At 45.7% G+C, this 23849-nt stretch overlaps 3 protein-coding genes across 3 annotated transcripts in view; 1 reads left to right on the plus strand and 2 right to left on the minus strand.

Moving 5' to 3' along the window:
• Window positions 1-441: 441 nt before the first annotated feature.
• Window positions 442-12212, minus strand: epsti1 (epithelial stromal interaction 1). Its single transcript, XM_030343032.1, has 11 exons — window positions 11908-12212; window positions 11315-11373; window positions 11090-11173; window positions 10200-10273; window positions 9934-10017; window positions 7378-7451; window positions 6629-6713; window positions 3661-3735; window positions 2890-2978; window positions 2207-2382; window positions 442-1002 (listed from the first exon to the last, which is right to left on the minus strand). Exons 1-11 carry the CDS (start codon window positions 12042-12044, stop codon window positions 857-859), a joined length of 1083 nt encoding a protein of 360 aa, XP_030198892.1. The 5' UTR covers window positions 12045-12212; the 3' UTR covers window positions 442-856.
• Window positions 12213-13373: 1161 nt separating this feature from the next.
• Window positions 13374-22135, minus strand: idh1 (isocitrate dehydrogenase (NADP(+)) 1). Its single transcript, XM_030343031.1, has 9 exons — window positions 21964-22135; window positions 20725-20854; window positions 19019-19310; window positions 17795-17897; window positions 16870-17047; window positions 16403-16554; window positions 15665-15805; window positions 14835-14997; window positions 13374-14498 (listed from the first exon to the last, which is right to left on the minus strand). The coding sequence occupies exons 2-9, from the start codon at window positions 20844-20846 to the stop codon at window positions 14405-14407; spliced, it is 1245 nt and encodes a 414-aa protein (XP_030198891.1). The 5' UTR covers window positions 20847-20854; window positions 21964-22135; the 3' UTR covers window positions 13374-14404.
• Window positions 22136-23125: 990 nt separating this feature from the next.
• kcnh3 (potassium voltage-gated channel, subfamily H (eag-related), member 3) overlaps window positions 23126-23849 on the plus strand; it is a 112518-nt gene continuing 111794 nt past the window's right edge. The window contains exon 1 of the mRNA XM_030342647.1: window positions 23126-23697. Coding sequence (XP_030198507.1) covers window positions 23622-23697 — 76 coding nt within the window. The 5' untranslated portion in view covers window positions 23126-23621. The remainder of the gene's footprint in view (window positions 23698-23849) is intronic.

Consider the following 23849-nt stretch of genomic DNA (forward strand, 5'->3'; position numbering starts at 1 on the left):
TTGTGTGCGTGCGTGTTTGTGTGTTTGGAAACCCCACGCCACCACACAAGAGCTGTCCTTGTGTGTTGGCCCGGTGGATAGCATGGCCATGAGAGAAGAGCTTTTTTTTTATAAAAACGTTGATCCTTTTGCTTTAATGTGGGAATAAAAAGGGGAATTGACACGGCCTACATGGCATTGGTTTTGTTCAAATGCTTCTTTGTGTCTTCAAACCAAACATGAATGACTTTTTTTTGTGTGGCCAAGAAATTTAATCTCGAAGCAGACAAAGGAATATAAAGTCAAGGTATGGTAATTTTCAATGTGTCACTTTGATGAATCTCACGGTCTCTTTGATTACATTCATTTCATGTAGCTTTGAAATAGATATTTCCTCTGCAAAGTTGAGTGCATCTTTCTTCTGAAATGATATGAAACCTTAGAAAGAAGCAGACATTTGGGGAGAGTTGTTCCAACACACACTGATTTAATTAGGAACCAAACATTCAAAGATTATGAGTCATAGCAATGACCTATAGCTAAACAATTTAAACCATCAAGACAAACACACAAAATGATTTATTGGCATTCAAGGGAAAGCCCATGACAACAAACAGATCACTACAACTGATCACAGGCTAAAATCTCGATGGGAAAGTATATTATGAATATAGAATTTTGGCAAAACATAGATTGTGATGCAGTATTATAAATAAGACTTTCCAAGTGAAATTCAATCCATGTACTTAAGTAAACTTGTACGCATTAGGGAGCTTTTAGCCTGAGCATTTCAAATTTCTGTAATGACTTTGCGACCATTTGTATGAGATACCATGCCAAGTAGTGGCGGTCCCGTGGTTCAGAGGCACAAGCTCAATCAGCTCATGGTCTCATGGAGCAGCGCGGCCGCCTGCTGGCAGTCTCCGTCACACTGGTTCAGGATGTCCTCCAGAAACCTTCGATTACACTCGGGGAAAGTGACTTTGAGTTTCTGAACGGCCCAGTCAAACTCAGCCTCCAAGTCTGGAAAATGAAGAAGAAAATAATCACAATTTAACGGATGGATGCAGATGCGGCTTTGTACACTGACTTTGTTCACTTCGTAAAGTCTTGACTCTCCATTCAAAGTAGAAAAGATCTTACTCCAACTGAAGCTAGTACTCTATGGCCTGACCCCCTTGTTAGACAACGGACTGAGTTAAGGTTGGCCTTGTTGGGAAATTACACGAAACTGATACTAAGATTGGTAATCACTGATGCAAGCACGGCATGTGCCGCGTAGATCAAAATGGATATTAAAACGCTGTTCCTAAATATTTACAGAGCATGGGAGATTTTAGGTGATATTCTATATTGTATATTCTATAAGTGTGTAACTGTAGCTGTGACATGGACATTTCGAAATGCTTTATTGACAATCCGAGAGAAGAAGTGAAATGTTTGACGTTGCTTCTGCTTTGGCTATTTTGGCTATAACGTACACCAGCAGGCATTTCTAGATGAATAACTAAACAATGACCGAAAAAACAATAACAATCATCATTGTCGCCATGTAAGCGGCCTATCGATGGTACGTTAATGGCAAGCACATACATTTTGAGAAAGCACCCAGCACCAAACCTTAATTCACTGTGTTTTGTATGTCAGAGCACGTATACTACTGGCAGTAAGCTAGTTCCCGTCACCCTGGACAGGAAGTACTCTTCCCGGGCAGGAAGCCACGAGTCTGTCAGACTTGACTCAACCACAAAATGTCCCCCTCTCAGCTACCAATTAGTAGTGCACATGAAGTGCCTTCTGCATCCGTTCACACACACACACACACACACACACACACACACACACACACACACACACACACACACACACACACACACAAACGCACACACACATGCGCACACACACTCACACAAAACCAGTTCAATCCGAACAGCGAATGTGATGCGCCATAGCCCCACATAAAACAGCCTACCTACATTTCCATTTTTTCTTACAGGATACACACGAAAACCTTTGACGTGCCACAGACTAAACACACAATCAAGGTTGTCTAAGAAAGGATGAGGTGGGCAGCACCGGCTCCTAAGAACATCCCTCTCTGATTCAGACTCGGTTAACCATGGATGAGGCAGAAGCTGAGCGCTGATCGGACACCGCTCACAACCCTTCGCCACCTGTGACATTCCGGCTCGTTCCGGCCCATTCCAGCTCATTCAGGTCAGCTCACCCGCCGCCAATTCCGGCCATTCGGCATCGCTCTGTGGTGCATCTGGTGTTGTATGAGCGACGGAACACTGCGGTGGTTCGGGACGTTGGGATTCCCAGCTCTCGGAGTCTCGGAAGGCCAATGCGTCATCGGCCCGGCCGCGATTCTCCAATCGGTCCAGGAATGCTGAGTTCAGCCTGCAAAAGTAAGGTGAAATCAAGCCTACTTTTACTGTGTTTGTGTTACCATGGCAGCATATGAGATATGACACATCACATAATATGTGATGTGATGTTTCTATGATTACGTCTGTTCGTTCCGATATAATGTGTGTGTGTGTGTGTGTATGTGTGTGTCTGTGGGTGCGTGCATGTGTGCGTCAATGCGTTTGTTTGAAGGCATGGGTGAGTGGATGTCTGTGGGTGTCTGACTGTGAGTGTGTGTGTGTATGTGTGTGTTTGCATGCGTGCATGTGTGTGCATAACGTACCTTTTATGAAAGTTTTTGTCTCTGTGTGTGTGTATGAGTGGGTGTCCACACGTTTGCATGTGTGGTTGTGTGTGTGTTTATGTGAGCGTTTGAATGTACCCCCTTAGTGCGGTCCCCCCTTCACTGTAAAGCGTCTTTGAGTGTCTAGAAAAGCGCTATATAAATTCAATCCATTATTATTATTATTATTACATGTGTGTTTGTGCGTAACATACTTTCTGTGGTCTGCTTGTTCTTGTCCACTCCCCATAGCTCTCACTCTCGGATCGTCCTGCAAGGTCTGGCCCCGTGGAACAGGGAGAGTCTAGTCAGATTAGAAAAACAATAATAATAAGTCAAACTCCATCCGCATGAAGGTAGATAACTTCCAATCTTATCAGTAAGGGCTTTTGTTGTCCTTATCAGACGCTATATTAAATATCTAACTGAGCCACTGAGGCAACACTGATAACAGAAACATTATATTTTAAGGAGGTCTAGTGAAAACGTTAGTGTTGCTTTTCAAACATGTTACTGGAAAGTTGCAGCTCTCCCGTGTGAACTTAAACTAATCACACAAGGAGTAAGACATGTGGTTTGGAAGAGTGCCATAGTCTCACATATATAGTGTACTTTGGTAAAGTGTGTCATGTAAATGTCTGTGGGAAAGGATTATCTCACTCCTACACTAGTGAGTAAGAGTGGTACCGTGTGTAGGTGACAACCTGTGCTGGGATGAAGTACCAAAGCTAACTTAAGGGCCATACATTTTTGCATGCAGATCAAATTGGAAGGTGGTTAAAACAACGGTTAAAAAACTACAACTGAAGGAGTGCTTCAGGATAAAATAAGGGTGAAATTAACATTTGATGGTTAGGAGGAAAAACTCAGCATGCTAAATTGGGTAACTGACTATGGGCGTACACTGCCCATCTGGAGGGGTCGGCATGACCGTCAGAACACAAGCCAACACGCAGGTAAGCTTCAGCTTACTCCTCCTCCCTCACCTGTTCCTTCTTCTTCAGGTGCAGACCTGAGCTCTCTGGCCCCCTCCACCACTCGTTCTCCTCCCCGCCTCCATGCTGTCGAGTGTAAACACACAGAGAGACACGCTCACATAAAAGGGAGGTGAGGTCAGGAAACATCTGAGGAACACGGTTCCCCGCATCTTGTTTAAAACCACATCGAGACAAGTCCCACACTGCTCCATGTCTTTCATCTGCTAACCTGGGATCTCTTACAGGAGAGGGAAAGCGGGGAGAGAGGACAATAGAGGAGGAGAGAGGAAAGGGCAGCAAAGGGGAAGAGAGGAGATAAGAGGAGAAGGGAGATGAGAGGAGGAGAGACTGGAGTGGAGGAGAGGAGAGGGAAGGGGAGAGGGGGAGAGACTAGGGCAGAGGAGAGGAGAGGAGAGGAGAGGAGAGGAGAGGAGAGGAGAGGAGAGGAGAGGAGAGGAGAGGAGATGAGAGGAGGAGTGAATGGAGTGAAGTAGAGCAGCGGGGCGGAGAGGAGGAGAGACTGGAGTAGAGGAGAGGAGAAGAAACGTGGGTAGGGGAGAGGATAGGAGTGGGGAGGAGATTAGAGGGTAAAGGACATTGAAGGAAAGAAGAGAGGGGAAGGAGGGAGTAAAGGAGAGGAAACGCGAGGAGAGGAGACAAGCAGAAAACAAAGGAAAGAGGACATTTGGACACACAAAACATTCTCTGTGAATGATTTCTTAGTATAATATTGTACAATCGCTCTTTTTGTGGGATACAATTAAAACGGAGGAAAAATACTTTTCCTCTAAGTCGGGCAAAGGTGAAGGAGAAGAGCCAGAGCCCAATGCTGCTTGAGATCTGTTGATATGCAGCGTCCATTTATTCAGCCGGCCAAAATGTGCTTCAATCTTGCGGGTTCCCCTCCTATTACAGTCTGGCGTCCCCCCTCTCTCTAAATCTCTCTCTGTCTCTCTCTCCCCCTCCCTCCCCCTCTCTCCCTCTAAATCAATGGGTCGGTGTTCCAGAGAACTATGAAAATATAATTATATTTTTTTATCAAATAATTTGATAATACTCGCAAAACAAAAGGAAAACAGCCGCTCCCAACTCCCGGCAGGGAGCAGGACATTAAACTCAAACGACGCTCCTCTGTCGCCACACGAGGATACGGCCGTTCCTTACTGTGTTGCTCTCTGTCCGCCCTCTGTTGTTTTAGCATACGGCTTTCTCTCTATCTCGGGTTCTCCATAGAAACCATCGCCACAGACAGAGGTGCTGAGGCGGCCAGTGTAGGCAAACTTCTGAACATCATTCACTTGTGAACATCGTTCACGTCTGAGCGCCGTCGTCGGCAGAACCTGTTCACCGACCGTTGATTTTGTCCTCTGCTTTTTACACGTGGTCGAGGAGTTGAGCACCGTAGTTGATTTAATGGGAGATAGGGAGGGAGGGAGGGAGGGAGGGGAGGGAGGGAGGGAGGGAGGGAGGGAGGGAGGGGAGGGCTGCTCCCAGGTATGGTCGGTAATCACTGGATGACGATAGGAGGGAAAGGAAAAACAAAATAAAAAGGTGAGTTCAGGTCATCCCATCGACGCCCAGGACTTCCCCATCCCTGTGTCGGGGGGGGGGGGGGGGAGGGAGGGGTCGGTGGGGGAGAGGGGGAAGCTTGGCAGTAGTCCAGGGACTTTTAGTATGACCCCTAAGCTGCTCCAGGTTGTACCACAACCCTCCACGTCGCTGCAGACAACACACACTCTTTTTTTCTCCCCCTCGCCTGTGTGTGCGTCTGTGTGTGTGTCTGTGTATGTGTCTGTGTGTGCGCGTGCTGGCGTGGGTGCATGTATAATGTGTGTGTGGGTGGGTCTGTGCCTGTGCTTGTGAAGTGTGTGTTGGAGTGTGTGTAGATGTGAGGTGGGTGTGTACGTGGGTGTGCATGTCTACTGTTTGTGTGTGCGTGTGTGTGTGTGTGTGTGTGTGTGTGTGTGTGTGTGTGTGTGTGTGTGTGTGTGTGTGTGTGTGTGTGTGTGTGTGTGTGTGTGCATTAGTAGTGTGTTTGTGTGCATATTGTCCGTGTGCACTGTGTGTTTGCGTGTGTAGTTTGTGTATGTAATGTGTGTTTGTGTGTGTGTGTGTGTGTAGTTTGTGTCTGTCATGTGTGTTTGTGTGTGGGTGTGTAGTTTGTGTCTGTAATGTGTGTTTGTGGGTGCGTGTGTACTTTGTGTCTGAAAAGGGTGTGCGTGTGTGTCTGCGCTCAGCACGGACTCTGGGAAGTCCCTTGAACTCAGTCTCGCCTGGGAAAGCATGAGGAGGGAAAGACAGATGGATCAGATCCGTCTGAGAGACAGAGGGGAGAGAGTAGGAGTGGGAGAGAGAGAATGAGAGACAGAGAGAGAGAGAAAGAGAGTGAGAGAGAGAGAGAGAGAGAGAGACAGAGAGACAGAGAAAGAGAGACAGAAAGATAACGAGAGAGAGAGAGGAAGAGAGAGAGAGAGAGAGAGAGAGAGAGAGAGAGAGAGAGAGCGGGAGAGAGAACGAGAGAGTGTATCATAAAGGAAGGGGAGAGGGAGTTGGGCTAACAGAGAACAACCAACAATGAAATAATATAAGAATGTGAATACATACATATTTATACAATATATATACACATTCAAATAGACGTAGTGGGGGTTTGCGGGCCCCAGCCACCCGGGGGCCTCAGTGGCCCCTGAGGACGCAAGCTCTATAGCACTAGCATGTTTGCAGAGAAAACAGCCTTTAAAGGCGGATATATTGGTGTGAATGAGCACAGTAGGGATTCCCTGTCCTGCACCACTAACACAGACATGAACACTGAACTCCAAGACCTGTGGACCAGGATACATTGGAGCTTGTTCAGATGCTGGCGTGAATGGTGGACGCATACACACAGACCCATACACACTCAGCAGGAGGTGAGTATAGGTCTTAATATGAAGGGTATAAACGGTGTGGACTTGGGGCTGGGACTCTGACATACCAGGGCGTGGGTTTGTGATCCACTGCTGGATGATGCTGGAGAAGAGCCTTCACCCTGGAGCTTCTGCAAAAAGGTTTCAGTAACTCTGTAACACACACACACACACACACACACACACACACACACACACACACACACACACACACACACACACACACACACACACACACACACACACACACACACACACACATACACAAACACGCAAATAAACAAAGCGTGGGATTTGTAAAAACAATACATAGAAGAGAAGGATGAAGGGGTATTAGTTTCACCAACATTTCCGGGACCCTGACAGTCTTGGAGCCCCTCATGGCTTACTCAACTCCCTCATGCTCCAGCTCGCGGCCCTTTCTCCCCCCTGCTGGTTCACCCTCCCACCCTCCAGCACCTCACACATAGCTCTACATCTAACGCATTGTTCCTCCCTCCGATGGCTCGTACATGGGTTTGTCGTGCCCCTGATCTGTGGTGATTTGGCCTGCAGCCCGCCGACGCTAAAGCCCTTTGGCTGAGGCTGAACTTTTCTAATAACCCGGTAAGGTTTGCTGGCGGTCGCTTGTCCCACCATAGCTCTGTGAGTTACCCTGATGAATGATGCATAGGAAACACAAGACGCATTCATAACAAAAACGTGGAATTCATTTTCACTTCCAAGGGCCCCCGATGCGATGTGTGTACAGTAGGGGCCACGGCGGATCGGAGCGGAATATCGCGATGAGCCAAGGGGAACCTGATCCGGTGCTGACCTGCAATGCTCCTGTCTCAGCTGCTGGCTCCTCTTCTGCTCCTGCTGTTTGCTCCGCCTCTCGTATTGCTCTGCCTGTCGTCACGTCACAGCAAAACGAGCACGCACACACACACACAAAGACACACGCAAGCATACGCACGCACGTGCACACATGTACACAAAAAGCATGGAAGCAACAACACACACACACATTCTGAGGTAAATGAATCAATTCTATTACCTCATTAACTAACACTCATTACAACACGATATTGAAGCTAACATTCTGTACCATTCTGGCCTTACCAATATCAACTGGATACTTACCTGGGTCCACCAGACACATACACACACAAATGCACGCCCAGTCACACTTAACTGAGGCATCCATTTAAGTATCAATATCATGCTGATGTATCAAGCTGTTCATACAGAGTAGATGCATTGTATCTCCCTGTGGATATCAAGTGAATACAGGGCCCTATAAGGTTACACAATGCAATGTGTACAATACAAATGGAACAAACCCTTGCAGAGCCTCCCTGACACTCTGCAGCATGTTTCTATTAAAGACACAGAGGCCAAAGTGTCTGTGTAGTGTTCTATGAGGGAGGCCGTGAAATGATCCATGGGAGCTCAAATATAGCCTTTGTCTGTATTTATACGATCTACCCGAGACACGGGTTGAAAGTATCTTGGAACAACATAAGAACCCTACTTTACATCCAAATTTACATTTGATGTTTGTTGGGGTGTGAGGGGGGGGCGTGGCTTGGCGTCGGCTGCAGACATTGTGGGCCTCTGTCTGCTGCCCCTTCTGACAGGAGGGGCCCTAACAGCCGCCCATGGGCTGGGCACTGTGAGGCGGGGGGGCAGCTGGACCGCCTTGGCCTTCCTCAGGAAGGCCTTTCCCCCGGTGGCGCTTCAGAGAGCAGAGGATGGCGGTCGTGGGCAGACCCTTCGCCCTCTCACCAGCTGATAGACCCGCGGTGTCTCACCGAGGGCCCGCCCCCATCAACCATGGAGTGGGTCCAACGCCACGGCCCCGCCAACATGGAGATCGCCATCGCCGTGGACCAGGGGACCACCTATCGCTGTCCAGCTGGACCCGGGGCGAGGCCGAGGGTCCACCATCCACGAGGGCTTGTATTAGTCATTGTGGACTAAGCAGCCCGGCATCCAAGAGGAAGGCCAATTCGCTCAATCTCAGCGAAGTGCCCAGCGCAGGCCCTGGTTCAATTCATCTCCCGAGTTGGAATCCCCGAAGAGATTCTTACCGATCGAGGCACTGGGTTTATGTCATGCATACTCCGCAAACTGTGGATAGTAACCAGCGTTTACCGTCCCCTGACAGATGGTGGAGGGGTTTAACAAGACGTAAAAGTGCATGCTGTGCAGGTTCGTGCACAAGGGCCCTGCGTTACTACCTCCAGGAGCGCTCATTCACCCTCTGCTCTGACCGCGCCACCCTTCAGTGGCTACGCCTCATGGAGGACACCAAGGCGTTGATCACCCGTTGGAATCTCGCTTTACAGGTGTTTAAGGTCAAAGTGATCCATATGCCGGGGGGCACAGATGGTGGTGGCCGACTTCTGCTCCTCCCTGCTAGAGCACTGGGTTTTGTTTTTTTTGTGTGTGTTTGGCAATAACGTGTGTGTGGCAATGTGTGTCTGTTCTCGATCCGTGGAGGTAGGGCACTAAGCGTTCCCTCCACAGCTGAATAAATAATTATACGAACACTGCTGCACTGCTCACTCCCAAACCCTTGTTAGTAGTAAACAGAAGTTGCTACATTCGTCTTGCCGAATCTAGAAAACATCTCCTTGTTTGGTTCACGAAAGCTATTCACGTTTAGGCCCGGATTCTAAGCAAGGAAACTCAAGGTAATCTTCAGCAACCGCTGGGTCCACTTGTAATGACTTTGAAGCTTCCATGGGACATCCTGATAGCTTGCAAACCTGTATGAGCTGATGCTAGGTAATGATGGACTGGAGAAGTATAGAGATCAGATACTTTTTAAGCGTGCCATCCAAATGCCCAGAAAGTTGTAGACTTCAGTAATATATATCTGATTATATGCCTTGTGAAAGGTTTGTGGAGCGAACTTCTGCCCCAACCTTGGTCTCATCAGATGATATTAATCATGCGAAATTGAGGTCCATTAAGCGCTATTAGGCAGAGTAAGTAGAGATATAGGAAACGAGCAGAGAAGGTCTTATAAACCCAAATGGGCAGAGGCCTACATTGATGCGGCTGACTGCTAACCACAGGGAACATTAATCAGGTGTCATGTTAATGGCTGGGATGCTAGGGAATGGGGAGGGGTGTAACAGTGGTGAGACCCCTAAAGTTGTTTGTCTGTGCTGACATCTAGAGGCTGTTGGTGGCACTGAATTTTTCCCTATAATGTCTGAAAAACTGCAGAGAAAAAATATTTTGTCTAAGTATTTCATGTCTAAAGCCAGATATTAAAGAACAAAGCGAAAACTAACCCTCTCCCTTTTTGAGATTCTAAATCTCAAATGTAAATAAAGTTAAATTTGATCTTATGTAATGTAGAGTTTATGTATCGCACCTTCTGCCTCTGTTCATCTTTCAGCCGCTGGTTCTCCTCCTCCTCTTCTGCTCTCCTCCTTCTGTCCAGCTCCATCTTTTTCATCTTGAAACCAGATGGAACATGTCACTATTTTCCTACTTCTGCATCCAAGCATTAAACATCTAATATACCAATCCTATCAAAGTCCTGTAACATTTCAGTCCCAACCAATGTGGTCTGTAAATCATTTGAATATGTATTTGAGTGTTTGTGTCTGTGGTAGGTGCTTGTTTTGTGTTGGGTACCCTTTTCTGTATTCTGGACTGGTCTAACTGCGTCTGCTGCCTTCGCCTTGCCTCGGCCAGCGACACACCCCCACCTGGTTACAGACACACAGCGTCATGTTCAACACACATTAGTAATTTCACAGTGTATTTAGATGCCAGCCGAACACGGGGTGCAAAAGTTACACTCGACGAGTCTACTCCCATAAAGGCTCCCCTAGAAACTATCTGGTGCCCCCTAGTGGGCCTTGACCCCACCTGTTTCTGAGAACCACTGCCGTTTTTATCCAAGGCATTTAGAGTGAATTCTGATGCATGACATTATGGAGCAGGGAGGGGTCCGGACATGCTCAAGGAGGCCTATAGCTGGTTGAGGATGTGGAGGGAACCCAGTAGGCCTACCTTGGTGCCATAATTCGACACCAGAAACTGCAAGGGACAGGGTTTTGTTTCCTGGTTCACTGAGGAGATGATCCATCTAATACAAATTTATGTTAATGAAGGTTTCAGAAGATAGATAGATAGATAGATAAATACTTTAATAATCCCAGAGGGAAATTATTTAGCGGTAGATAGATGAATAGACGTACCATGACAGATCGAAAGAAATAAGAAGCAAAAGAGATGGAAACGCCCAGGCTCACTCAGATTCCAGCCTGTCTGCCATCAGACTTTGGACACAAATCTTAAGTCTGATTTTTTGAGATTAACCACTAACCACTTTCACTAGCTTGCCTTCCTTCAGAGTAAAGATTTGTGCACACTGCCCCAAAAAACACTGGGGTGTGGACGTTGGATGGAAGTCTTTTGGGTGTGAACATGTCAAGTGAGATGAAACCCACCAGTCATACAGTGAGATGAAACCAACCAATCCTATTTTACCCCCTCCCACATGTATGAAGTCATCTTGCCTAGCAATTCTGGGGGCTCGTCGATGGTGACCGGCTTTAGAGACTCCCTATACTTCTGAAAGTCCGCCTCTTCCTTCTGAGCCACTGGAGCAAATGAAGCAACAGACACACACATGTTAGGATACACAAATATATGCAGATATATTTGATCTGTCGGGAGAAAGGTGAAGGTAGATAAGATGTTGGATGGGTGGACGGATTGATGGAGAAAAGACGTAGGCCTACTGTTTTGTAGCTGACGCCGTCTGGTCTCGTTTGGGGCCACCCTGGTGAATCCCGTAAATCTGGGACAGAAAAGTGTTGAGACAGGGAGGTGTTACTACCAACCGTGTTAGATTCTAAAGTTGTCTACAGGTAAAACATGGGATCATGCATGGAAAGCATACACAGCCTAAAAACCATGAATTACATTTATTTTCATCAATAATAATATTTATTATTATTTTTCCTTCCATTATTTTTCTTACTCATGCTATTCATAATCATATCTCGTGTATTTATTTACTCACACAACACTAATACGCACTGCGCATGTGCACTCTCATTTTCGACAAAACGAAAGTGATCCCAAATGTCCCTATTATTTGGTTAGGTTCAGTTTCAAATCGTTTAAATCCGGTATTATTAATGTTATATGTATCTTCACTGCACTAATAACAACGTCCCTCAGTACATATACTTTAAAAATAACTTGCATAATGCATAAAGCACAGTTGCCACTTCTGTATTATATTTAGGAAGGATCTAATACCAATCATGTATTATATTCGAGACTCTATATGTGTATATCTGCATATATATATATGCATTTTACTTACGTTTCAGTATCTCGTGCATTTCCACTTCCATTATCAGGTGAGACTACATCGTTTGCGTTATTCTGACGGTTGACAGCTCCATTGTCAGGGTTTCCCCTGCCGTTCAAGTTGTTTTGATAGTTTGGATCTGAATCCATTGATCCACGGAGAGACCGACACGTTTAACGGAAATAGTTAAATAGGAATGATAGAAGAAGACTTAATTTCAACTCACTATTCTGCCATGGACCATGAATAGTCCCCACACCTTCAGTGATCTCGTAAACAAGGGTACATGTGGAAGCCAAACCCTAAGGTTCAAGGTTTAAAGTGCTGCCATCTAGTGGAAATAAGATATATCCAAAGCAGGGACAAAGAATTCAAAGTTTATTTTACATTTAAAAATAGCCTCAACTCTAGGTTTCGTACTACGGAAGAGGATTAGGGCCATACATAAGAAAAACAAATAGTTCTGACTTTAATCTCAGAATTCTGAGAATAAAGTCAGAACTTAATTATTTTTTTTTTTCCTAATCCTCTTCCGTATTGGCCAGTACACACAATCCTTATTTCCCTCTCAGCCTGTACACCTCATCCATTGATTATCTTTTTTTTTTCAAACCCCCTACATCAAAAGGTACCATCGCATGTTTATATGAAAGAATTTTCTCCCTTCAGAGTTTCTTATTGTTGGCTGAACATCACAGGAGCATCTGTATGTGCCAAGCATGGCCTGATAAAATGTAAAACTCAACACCGCAATCACTGGACAAAAGTCATACTTTCTATAAATGTATCCTGATATGGACCCCCCCCCCCGCCTCCTACTCTTCCCAACTATTGGTCCAATAATGTTGACACCTTATGGGGGCTACTTCAGGTGCCCTTTCATCCAGTTCATCAACCGCTCTCTTTGGTGTAATACAAGATACTGTGGTCAGGCCAAGAATTAGAGCTGACCCTATGGCCTTCCAGAGCCTAGTGGCTAGACGTTAAAGGTCATCATCTCCTCCGTCACGTGAGGCTTGGATTAGAGAAGTTCTTCACTCTAGTAAAGTACAAAATATCAAATCCACAGTGCAGTAGGTCTATGGTTAGTTTCTCTAAATATGGCAGCCCCTCTTTGGTCATATAGGGAAATGTGCAGTTCCAGGTGGTGCCTCCATACAAAATATGTTCCTTATTCTAGTAAATTATAAACAATCAAATTTGTTCAAAACACGTCAGCCACTCTTTGACCCCTTAGAGAACAGTTCCTGGGGGAAACTGCATTAGCAGTACATATCTATTGGAATAATTAAGTATTTATTTATAAAGAATAGGTTTCTGTGGGGAGGTATATATATATATATATGATATACATTTTGTATATTTATTTGAGTCTTTTTTTGCTAGATACATGTTGTGTATAGTCCTCTCTTCTTTGTATCTGCATTGACAAAAAAAAATGAAAGTTTCAGGAACTACTGATACAATTGTGAAAAAACTCCAATAGTAAACAATTTTTTTAATTATTACAATAAAAAATACATTTCTAGATAAACCAGCTGCTCATCATGATCTTCAATACAAGGAAAGAGCAAATCAAAAAAGAGAAAACCTATTCATTTTTTATTACTTATTATCCAACAAGCCCCATGTGAGGGAGACAAAGTCAGACAGATTAGCAGACCAACGGATGAAGACGGATAAATGAGTTACTGACATACTAGTAACGTACAACGAAAAGAACAGTTAAAATCTCCCTCATAGAACACTCCATGTGCAACTAATCCTACCAGATATATCGTCAATGGCTACCGTACATAAAGCTCTATAGACGGCCAAAGAGGAAAATTGATTTCATCATGAGAACCCTCAAGGTATTGCGCATTTCATAAACCTCAGCTAGACTCATGTACTACGATGATGATGATGAGGAAGATTGATGATGACAAGGTGCAAAAGTAGTTAGTGACATTGCTCATGGAAAGGTCTTATAGGACGATTCTGTTACTAAAATAAACCAGAACAAGCCATTAGTGCACTAAATGGTAGGGCTATGCAAGGCAAATTTCACTAGATAACGTGACGTGACAGTGGTAAGGCAAAACAAATTGGTGGGGACGGAGTTGGGGGTTGGAGGGGTGACACCCCACTCGCTATCTGGTGTTACCGGACTAACACTCAAATGCATTTCTGAACATTTGTGTTTCAAGGTCTTGGATGGAGCTCATAGAAATGCATGGATGGCAGACACAGTAGCTCCAATGCTACTCCTCCTCCTCCTCATGCACCTCCCTCATGAGAAGGATGGCCTGCCAGGAAAGTCTTCCAGGCGAGCACGGCAGTATGCCTTCACCTTGTGTGGGAAGAGGGGGCACTGTGGATATCACCATGTGTTTATTGGGAACACCTGTCTTGGCGTGTGTGCTTGTTGTGATTATGTGTGTTTGTGTGTGTGCGTGTCTGTCTACATTATGTTTTGTGGGAGATTGTATCAGGGTTCTGATACTACGGACGATGGCAGTGGTGGAGCTCACAGCTTGGGCTGGTTGGCCAGCTTCATCTTCAGGTTCTCAGCAATCTTGTCCAGGAACTCAAAGGTGTTGAGGTAGTCTGCACGCGTCACACTGGAGACAGGAGATGTGGGAAATAGGGCAGGAGACGGAGATAGGAGACAGGTGTTTTGGGGGGGATGAGAACATTAAATTAGACAATTCTATCACAAAACAGGTGAAACAAAAACTGATACCAGTGAATGATTTTTTACGAAGACTACACACTACAAAACCAATGAAAGCCAAAAGGCACAGGGTGTGTGAACTTCGGTTCAAATTGGCAACGTCATATCAAGTCACATCAATCTTAGTGGAGCAAACACATGGCAACGTGGACGAAGCGGCGCAGTGTTTTCTGCTTGATTCGTACATGACTCCAGTCTCTATTGAAGGCGGCGCTGGGCTCACCCTGAGAGTCCTTTGATGCAGATGGCGAGGTCCTTGGTCATGAAGCCCGCCTCGATGGTCTCGATGCAGACGGCCTCCAGGGACTCAGAGAACACCCGGAGCTCCACGTTGCTGTCAAGCTTGGCCCTGTGGAGCAGCCCCCGCGTCCACGCAAAGATGGAGGCTGGAAGGCCACACGCGCGCGCACACACACACACACACACACACACACACACACACACACACACACACACACGGTATCAGAAACATATTCATTTACCGTTTTTTTGGATCAGAGCCTTGTGGGATTTAAATCGTTGAACTATAAAGGGACTCTTGGGCCATAAAACCCATTTTTATTTTATGTTTCTATCTTGAGCCTGGGCCATTAACTATTTCCCTCGGGATCAATAGAGAAAGAGTAAATTAAAGCCATATCACTTGGTCATGGTTCAAACGATCTGCGGCATGCTTCATTGTTCTTCTACAACCTAAGCGGAGAGCTTGGCTTGTCGGCAACCAGTCCTGCCATCTTAAGAATAGGGTATTTAGACCAGGGTTTATGTGATTTGTCCTTTTGTTGTCACTTGGTCCTTATATACAGTTCAGGTTCTGTCACTCTTTCTGTGCCTTGTGTCCTTGGATTGAAGGTATCCTTGTTTTAATAATTGTATCTGGTTTTAAGCTGCCTTGCAAGGGACTCTGGCTTACAATTAGCCTCTTTTGCTGGCCGGGATGTTTGCCCGTAATGTAATCAATGTGCACCGTCCTGGTCAAATTAAATAAAACCCAAATCCTCCAGGCGTCCTCAGTTAGCCCATGTTTTGGCCTGCCCCCTGGTGCTCCCTTACCGATGGGGTTGGTGGAGGTCTCCTTGCCCTGCTGGTGCTGCCTGTAGTGGCGGGTCACCGTGCCGTGGGCCGCTTCAGATTCTACCGTCTTCCCGTCCGGACAGAGCAACACGCTGGTCATCATGCCTAGCGAGCCGTAGCCTGGAGAGACACACACACACACAGGAACAAAAGTATTAATGTCCACAGAATCGGTTACACAGCAGATTAATATTAGAAGATGCAAACGAATTTACTAATGGTAGTCGGTAGTATGTACAAGTAATACAGTACAAACATTGGGGGCGCGCACACACACACACACACACACACACACACACACACACACACACACACACACACACACACACACACACACACACACACACACACACACACACACACACACACACACACACACACACACACACACGTTCTGAATTCAAGCATGTTGCATGCTTCATTCATGTGTTTTTTGGTTCAAAGCTTCAAATATCTATATTTGATACCTGAAGTCACTGGTACATAATGTGAGCCGATTACGAAAATGGAACAGACCTCTGAGGAACAGAACGTTCCGAATTTTGCATCATTATCTTTGTCATTATCTATAATTCAATTGGTTCCAAATCCGACTGGTTCTGGCAGCAGGCGGGCGCATACTGCAGCAGTCAAAAGCCCATGCCACCGCTTCAGGTTGGCTCTTGAACCGGCTCGTCCAGCGATGACATCACATGGCGCGCTTATCCCTGTGCCTACCTTGGGCCACGGAGTCCGACTGCACGTCTCCGTCGTAGTTCTTGCAGGCCCAGATGAAGCCGCCGTCGGACTTCATGCACTGGGCCACCATGTCGTCGATGAGCCGGTGCTCGTACCAGATCCCCTTGGCCTCAAACTGGGCGCGGTACTCTCTGAAAACCAACCCAGCTCACGGTTTAGCAGGTACGTCTGATTGTCCCCGTTTTTGTGTCTGATTGACTGTGTGTGTGAGCGTGTGTCTGATTATCCTTGTCTGATTATCTGTGTCTGATTGTCTGTGTGTGCGTGTCTGTGTCTGATTGTCTGTGTGTGTTTCTGTGTCTGATTGTTCATGTGTGTGTGTGTGTGTGTGTGTGTCTGAGTCCGATTGTCTGTCTAAGAAAGTTTGGTCGTGGGGAGGATACCGTCAAACGTTTGAAGCATGACTAGCCAAAAGGTCTGTTTGCAGGAGTGCGTGTTTCCCGTACTTTTCGTAGATCTCCTGGAAGATGTCTTTGAAGCGCCCGTCGTATTTCTTCAGGATGGTGTTCTTGGTGCTCAGGTAGAGCGGCCAGCCTTTGGTGATGCCCATCTGGAAGGAGCTGTGTGCGAAGTCCTTGATGGAACTGTCAGTGTTGTACATCCCCAGGGCCACCCCACCGGATTCTGGAGGCAGAGACAGAGAGACGTAAAGGTGCTGTAGGCGAGGGTAACATATATAGAAGCGGAGCAGAAGAGAGCCAGATTAAACAACCCCCAATATATGGCCCATCCCTGTCCACTCCCTCCCTACCCATGCAGTTTATCATCAATTTAGAAGTGTTGCAGGCAAGCCGGACTCCCCGAACACTTCGGGGAAGCGATTGTCTGATTGGTCAGAAATGATCCGGGAGCTGCTTCAATTGTCATGTGCAGTGCACTTCAAATAGCGAACTAGTCTGTTGTCCCAACGTTTTAAAAAAGGTAAACTAAGGCAACACTCCTAGAACACTTATCCCAACTAATCCAAAAGGCATGCAGCGTGGTTGGGGCTTGAAGATACAGCACGTTCTCACATGCAGACACATTCCATTACCCATTTAAAGTCTACCTAAGGCAAACTGAGCTCACTGTGAGGGCCCCTTGGAATGGCCAGAGTGAACTGGTCATTTCAAGTGAATAAAAGAATATTAACAGTACATGTACATTTGCTTGTATTGTATCAATCAATTACTGTTCATGACATATATATTGATTGCCATCGCCATTCAATTAAGATCAACATACACAGGTCTTCTGTCTGCATGAGTCAATGGCTTTACTTATTCTCCTGGGTCCAACTGAGCACTCACTCGTCCGTGAAACCTAATGCTACCTGACAAGGGGTAGGTTGACACACAAAGGTACACCAACATCAAGCATTTGGGCTCTTACCCTTAAACTCGTACACAACGTACTTGACCGGCTCTCCCTTCGCTGGTGTGTAGGTCATCTCCACTTTCCCTGGCCCCGGCACCACAAAGTCTGTGGCCTTGTACTGTAAGGCAAAAATTAAAACATTTAAATTTAGTTAATTGACTACATGAAGAACGGTAGCCTCTCCCTCCTTGGAATTACTACGTTTCGAACATCATATAAATTACAAACATGAATGAACACTAGAATGAATGAACATTTTAGAAAACGCATTTGAAGCTCAACCGTTGGACCTTAACCGAGTTGGATTAAGATAGGATTTTTCATAACAGTGTTACATCGTAACCCAGGTATGACCCCTGAGTTTCATACTAGGAACTAAACCACTTGGAAATGTTACACCTCAATGATGATGTGTACATTAAAAAAAATTCAAATGCTGGCAACTTTTTAAAAAAAAAGAGAAAAATGGGCGGCATAACGATTGATTTTCTGAAACTTCGAGATAAGCTTAGATTAAATGATAACTAAAAACCAAGACGCGTTTACCAACAGGGATGTGGAATGACACTTCACCTGGATTGCTGACCTTTGAGCATAGCTCTGTTGACTTCAGCTAAACACTGACAGGGAAGGGAGCCAGAGGCTACGAGCTGCTGCAGGGTTAATGAAGTCATCAACCAGTGGGGCAGATGGGATACAGTCGGTTCACATGCTATCCCCACTGTGCAAAGGGCGACTTATGAATTGTAATAAATGACTTGGTCCCTCCTGACAGCACAACCCCTCAATGGCATCAGCAAGCTAATCCTTAATGGGAATAGAAAGGGACCCATAGCCTATCATCTACAACTACTATCTAACAGAACTTCACCACGCCTTATCATTTTATCAACAATCAATGTTTTGATCGTCATTTGTTTATGTACAGCTGTTATGTGACATTATTAAACAGTATGTGGAAAGCCAATACACCCCAGCATGACACAAAACTACAGCAAACACTACGCAGTGTTTTTTCTGTATCCGTGTGAACATTTTGCACGTTTAGTGCACTGATGTGAATGGACCTGGCAATAAAGCTCATGTGATACGTATACGACGTATATAAGGTCATGATTTAATGCCTCTTGGAGGTCAGGCCAAAGATAAAGTATTATCCCACTGCACTCCATTCTGCTCTGTGTGTGGTTCACTGGTAGCTCATCCACAGGGCCGTCCAACCCCCCCCCCTCCCCATACCTGATCTCCGTGGGCGTGCCTTCCGATGATGATGGGCTTCACCCAGCCCGGCACCAGCCGGGGGATGTTCTTGCAGATGATGGCCTCCCGGAACACGGTGCCGCCCAGGATGTTGCGGATGGTGCCGTTGGGCGAGCGCCACATCTGCTTCAGCTTGAACTCCTCCACGCGGTTCTCGTCGGGCGTGATGGTGGCGCACTTGATGCCCACGTTGTAGCGCTGCACCGCCTCCGCCGCCTCCACCGTCACGCGGTCGTCCGTGGCGTCGCGGCTCTCCATGCCCAGGTCGTAGCTGGGGGCGGGGGAGGGAGGAGGATGGGGGTCAACAACGGGAGAAGGGGGGGAGAGGGGCATTGAGGGAAGTGAGGTTTTTCTTTTTGGAGATGGATGGGTCAACAATAATAAGTGCTTGAAAATTGCACATACTGATATGCGGATACATATCAGTAACAGCAAATGGTGATACGGATATGATGCATGTTGATATGCTGTGCTGTAGAAAAGAGCCTTCTAGCTCATGGGTAATCATTGTGTTTTTTATCATAGCACCTTTCTGGTCTGCTTTACAACATGGTTACCAAATGGCAGCCATGAACTTGAAGGCATTCTTAACCTTTCACCCAAATAGCCCTGCCCCCTCAGCCGCAACAATGGAGAAACCAACAACGGTGATGTAACAGTATCACCATTTGTTACTGATATGCATCAGCCACACACACACACACACACACACACACACACACACACACACACACACACACACACACACACACACACACACACACACACACACACACACACACACACACACACACACACACCACCACACCAGCGCCTGCTTGTGCATGAATATAATTTGTCTCAATTAGGGAGAACAAGCTCTTCACTTTTTTAGCTTATTAACCAAAAGCACTTCACGAGGAACCAAGACTGTAAACTGATGCCACATTTAAACCAGTTGTATGGAGCCCTAGTAAAACACACAATTTTTTAGGGTTAATTGAGCGTTAAATGCAGTGATTACACCCTAACCCTCTGCTGACACAATCCAACAACAAGCCACACACATGCCCGTCCGCCCTTGTGATACGTTTCCCTGGAGGAGACCCGCCTTAGAGTTTTAATTATTTCCACTTTGGCCCGACATGCCACATGACCCAACTCACCATCAAATAGATTTAGAGCACATTCGAAAAAGACAGAAGTTTGCTGTGTTTTAAAAAGGGCCTTAGACACGCTTACGATGTCCAAACACGTCCCAAGGAAATGCTCCTTAATTCCAGCTACATATCATGTAACCAACATAAAAATAGCCAATACAAAACCACCTGTGCATATTTTGCATTACTTCTTTGGCATAAAAGGCATTAGTCCCCTGAGCCTTCTCCTCACTCCCACCATATCTTCAGGTCACCTTATGCCCCGGAGATTCTGCTGGAGGCTGACAAACACTTGCATCTCTCTATTTCCTTAACAAACGTGCAACAAACATACACACACAGTACCTGTGTGACCTGTTTAACGCGTCTGTGGTACTGGCGATGAATATGTGTAAGCCACCCAACCCCTCCCCCTCCCCCTAAGACCTAATAGACACTGCAGAACAGGTAAAGGGGTTTCAGTGGGAACAGGTTGGGACAGAATGGCTCTTCTTCATTGCATGTGGTCTACTTGGGCACCCAGCAGGGTGCAGTGTTGTTGGTTACCTGTGCATGTCCAGCTCCAGGTATGGAAAGATGAGCTTCTCCTTAATGAGCTCCCAGATGACCCGAGTCATCTCGTCTCCTTGCATCTCCACCACGGACCCCGCCTTGATCTTCTGGGACATCTTGGGAGCTGGCGGGGGGGGGAAGAGAGAGAGAGAGAGAGAGAGAGAGAGAGAGAGAGAGAGAGAGAGAGAGAGAGAGAGAGAGAGAGAGAGAGAGAGAGAGAGAGAGAGAGAGAGAGAGAGAGAGAGAGAGAGAGAGAGAGAGAGAGAGAGAGAGAGAGAGAGAGAGAGAGAGAGGGGTTATATAGCTTATGGCTATTTGAAGAAGTTAAGTTAAACAAAACCAAAGAGGCTGGAGCAATATGAATAAGTAGCAGTGAACATTTTATTACATGAGGAAAACATGCAAGTTTACGTAAACCGGTGCAACAGTGCAATTGCGCAACGCCAAGGGTGTATCTGGAATGAATGAACTTCATTCATATAGACCGTTTAAAAGAGCAATGACTCAACATTGCTGACTTTTGGTCGAAACCGCATAATAACTGTCAAAAAAAGTATATTTACAGGCATTTATATTTGGAAAATATATGCATCCTACTTTTTGTTTAAAAAGACAGCTATAAAATGTAAAATATTTAGTAATTTCATGCAAGGATAATGCAACACGTGTTTACAGATTGTAATGTATCAATTTGATAGAACATGCAGTTAAATGACTGGAAACTTTGTTGAAGAAGAATCAGTATTCAATATCTCATGTGTTGCATAACTCTGGGATAGGGCGATCGTATGATGGGGAGGGGACTGCACCAAGACGGTCATGAAGTTCAGGGTCGGTACGAAATGTTAAACACCATCACCAAAATAAAGATAAACACTATCGCTACATATCAAAATAAACATAAGGACAAAATTCATATGCAAAAACATACGTAAGATAAGGGAGCTTGATCAAGATAGGGGTCCAAAGGTTTTGAAAATGAGGGATGGTGGTGGTACGCACCACACAATAGATAAGACAGTCCTCAAATTGCATTACTGGCTTATGCATGCAAAGTTTTTCGGATGAACCGAATGCATTATAGTAATTAATTCGAGTACAGGCTGAACAATAGGAGCAACTATTCAGACGTCGTAGGATTAGGTCACGTACCCGGTACACTCCTGTCACGTCATCATTTTGATATGCTATAGGCTCATGTAAACAACCATTGCAACATGTTAATGTACCTACCTTTTTCGTTTTATTATACTGAAGAGCGTCGGTGAATGGTTGAAGGAGGCACTGATGATTTGGCGTCTACACAGGACTGATGAGCGCAAAGAGGCGATATAATAACACTGCTTCCGCGATCACTCTCCAAATCAAATGATATAATCTCAACCAATCAGAGAACTTCTTCACGTTCCACTGACTAATGAAATGAGACCACACCATTGTATGGGAGGGGCTTGCTGAGGAAACTACTGCAATTGGCCGGTTGTGCAGCACTCAAACAAAACAAATTATTAATTTCTGGGCAGAAGCGCAAACCTGTTGCAAAATGAAAATGGACTTTAATACTTCAACATGTCTGATATTTTTTTTTATATGCATCGTAATACACATTGTAGATTAACACGCCGTTAATTGAAAAAGTTCATTATTAATGTTAATATTAAACATAATTTGCCTATTCTACCTGACAGATGAGATAAATTAGGACGAACGTAACTTAATTATAAATATCAATGGCACGTATCTAAGTGTCGAATTTGTAATTTCAAGAACGTGTGATGTAACTCATGACTGAATCATCCCACTGCACTTCGCAGTAACGGCCACCAGATGGCGAAAATCCCTCGATAAATGCATGAGGGGTGAGTTCAGTGCTCTGCTGCTGGATTTGCAAAAAACGGTTATATAGGATTGCTCCGATTTCAATTCAATTTAGAATTTGGCTACCCTTTACACACAAGCGTGCAGATTAACTTTACTAGTCATGCTTCTGAATGAAATGGGCCTGCTTTAACAGTGTAAGCATTGTTTTCGTCACCGACTTTCACTTGAATTTCACCTGAAGTGGAGGGAAATCAATTGGATTTATGCTAGAACAACATGTTATATCCACAGAAGCTATTCCATTGTCCCCTATATATGTCCCATTATAGCCTGCCTGTTATTTTTTTTAGCCTTAAGGTGTTTAATGAGTTGGTTCATCGGACAATAGTTTTGTTTATAGTCTACCGCTTCTTTTCGAAGTCTTACTACACGCACAAAGGTAATTCCCCTGCTTTGAAACGACAGTATGTCATATCCCTCCTCCATTCACAGGATCAGTTCACAATCCTGGAAGAAAGGGAGTCTCACAACGTCACGTGATACGGCATCTGCTCTCGGTAACTAAGATGACTGAGACGAGCAAGAGAGAGAGGGAGCGAGAGAGAGTAGGAGGAGAGAAAGGGGGAAGACGAGGAGGAGCTTGCCGCTTCCATACCGTTTCAACCGAGCAACATCAGCACCGAAACTTGCTGCCTGACTCTCCGCATCTCTCCATCACACCAGTTCTTCTCTTAACTAATGCTGTAGTACTCACTCATTAAGCCATACAGGCTGATCATTGTTGTTTAAGTCCATTTTTTTCCTCCTTTCCCCCCTCCCTATACTTGCAATGCGCTCAGCTTAGTTTTTTTCCATTGTTCAGGGTTGTTCAGGGCTCATTTGAACGGATATGGTCACAACCCCGCCGTCTCAAAGTGGAGCCACCGCGTGTTACTCGGATTGGCGCGCTCCTGCAGGGGCTGGGATGCGCGCCAGGCACCTCACGGTTCCTCCCGGGGTTCGGGTCTGACCAGGACTCCAGCGCCGGCCCCGGGCGGAGAGCCAGGAGGAGTCAGTCGACCCGAAGCAGGATGCCGGTGATGAGAGGGCTGCTGGCCCCGCAGAACACCTTCCTGGATACCATCGCCACCCGCTTCGATGGCACCCGTAAGTCACCGACTAACCAGAGCGATGCAGGTTGTTCTTGTCTCGTTAGTTTTTTGGGGGGTTTAACATCCGAAAACTACTTTACATGCTTGTATTAAGGCATTTGAGTCGTGGAGAAAGTACATTTGAACATTCAAATCAATTCAAGATTA

The sequence above is a fragment of the Gadus morhua genome, chromosome 20 (genome assembly GCF_902167405.1).
Source record: "Gadus morhua chromosome 20, gadMor3.0, whole genome shotgun sequence".
NCBI lineage: Eukaryota > Metazoa > Chordata > Actinopteri > Gadiformes > Gadidae > Gadus > Gadus morhua.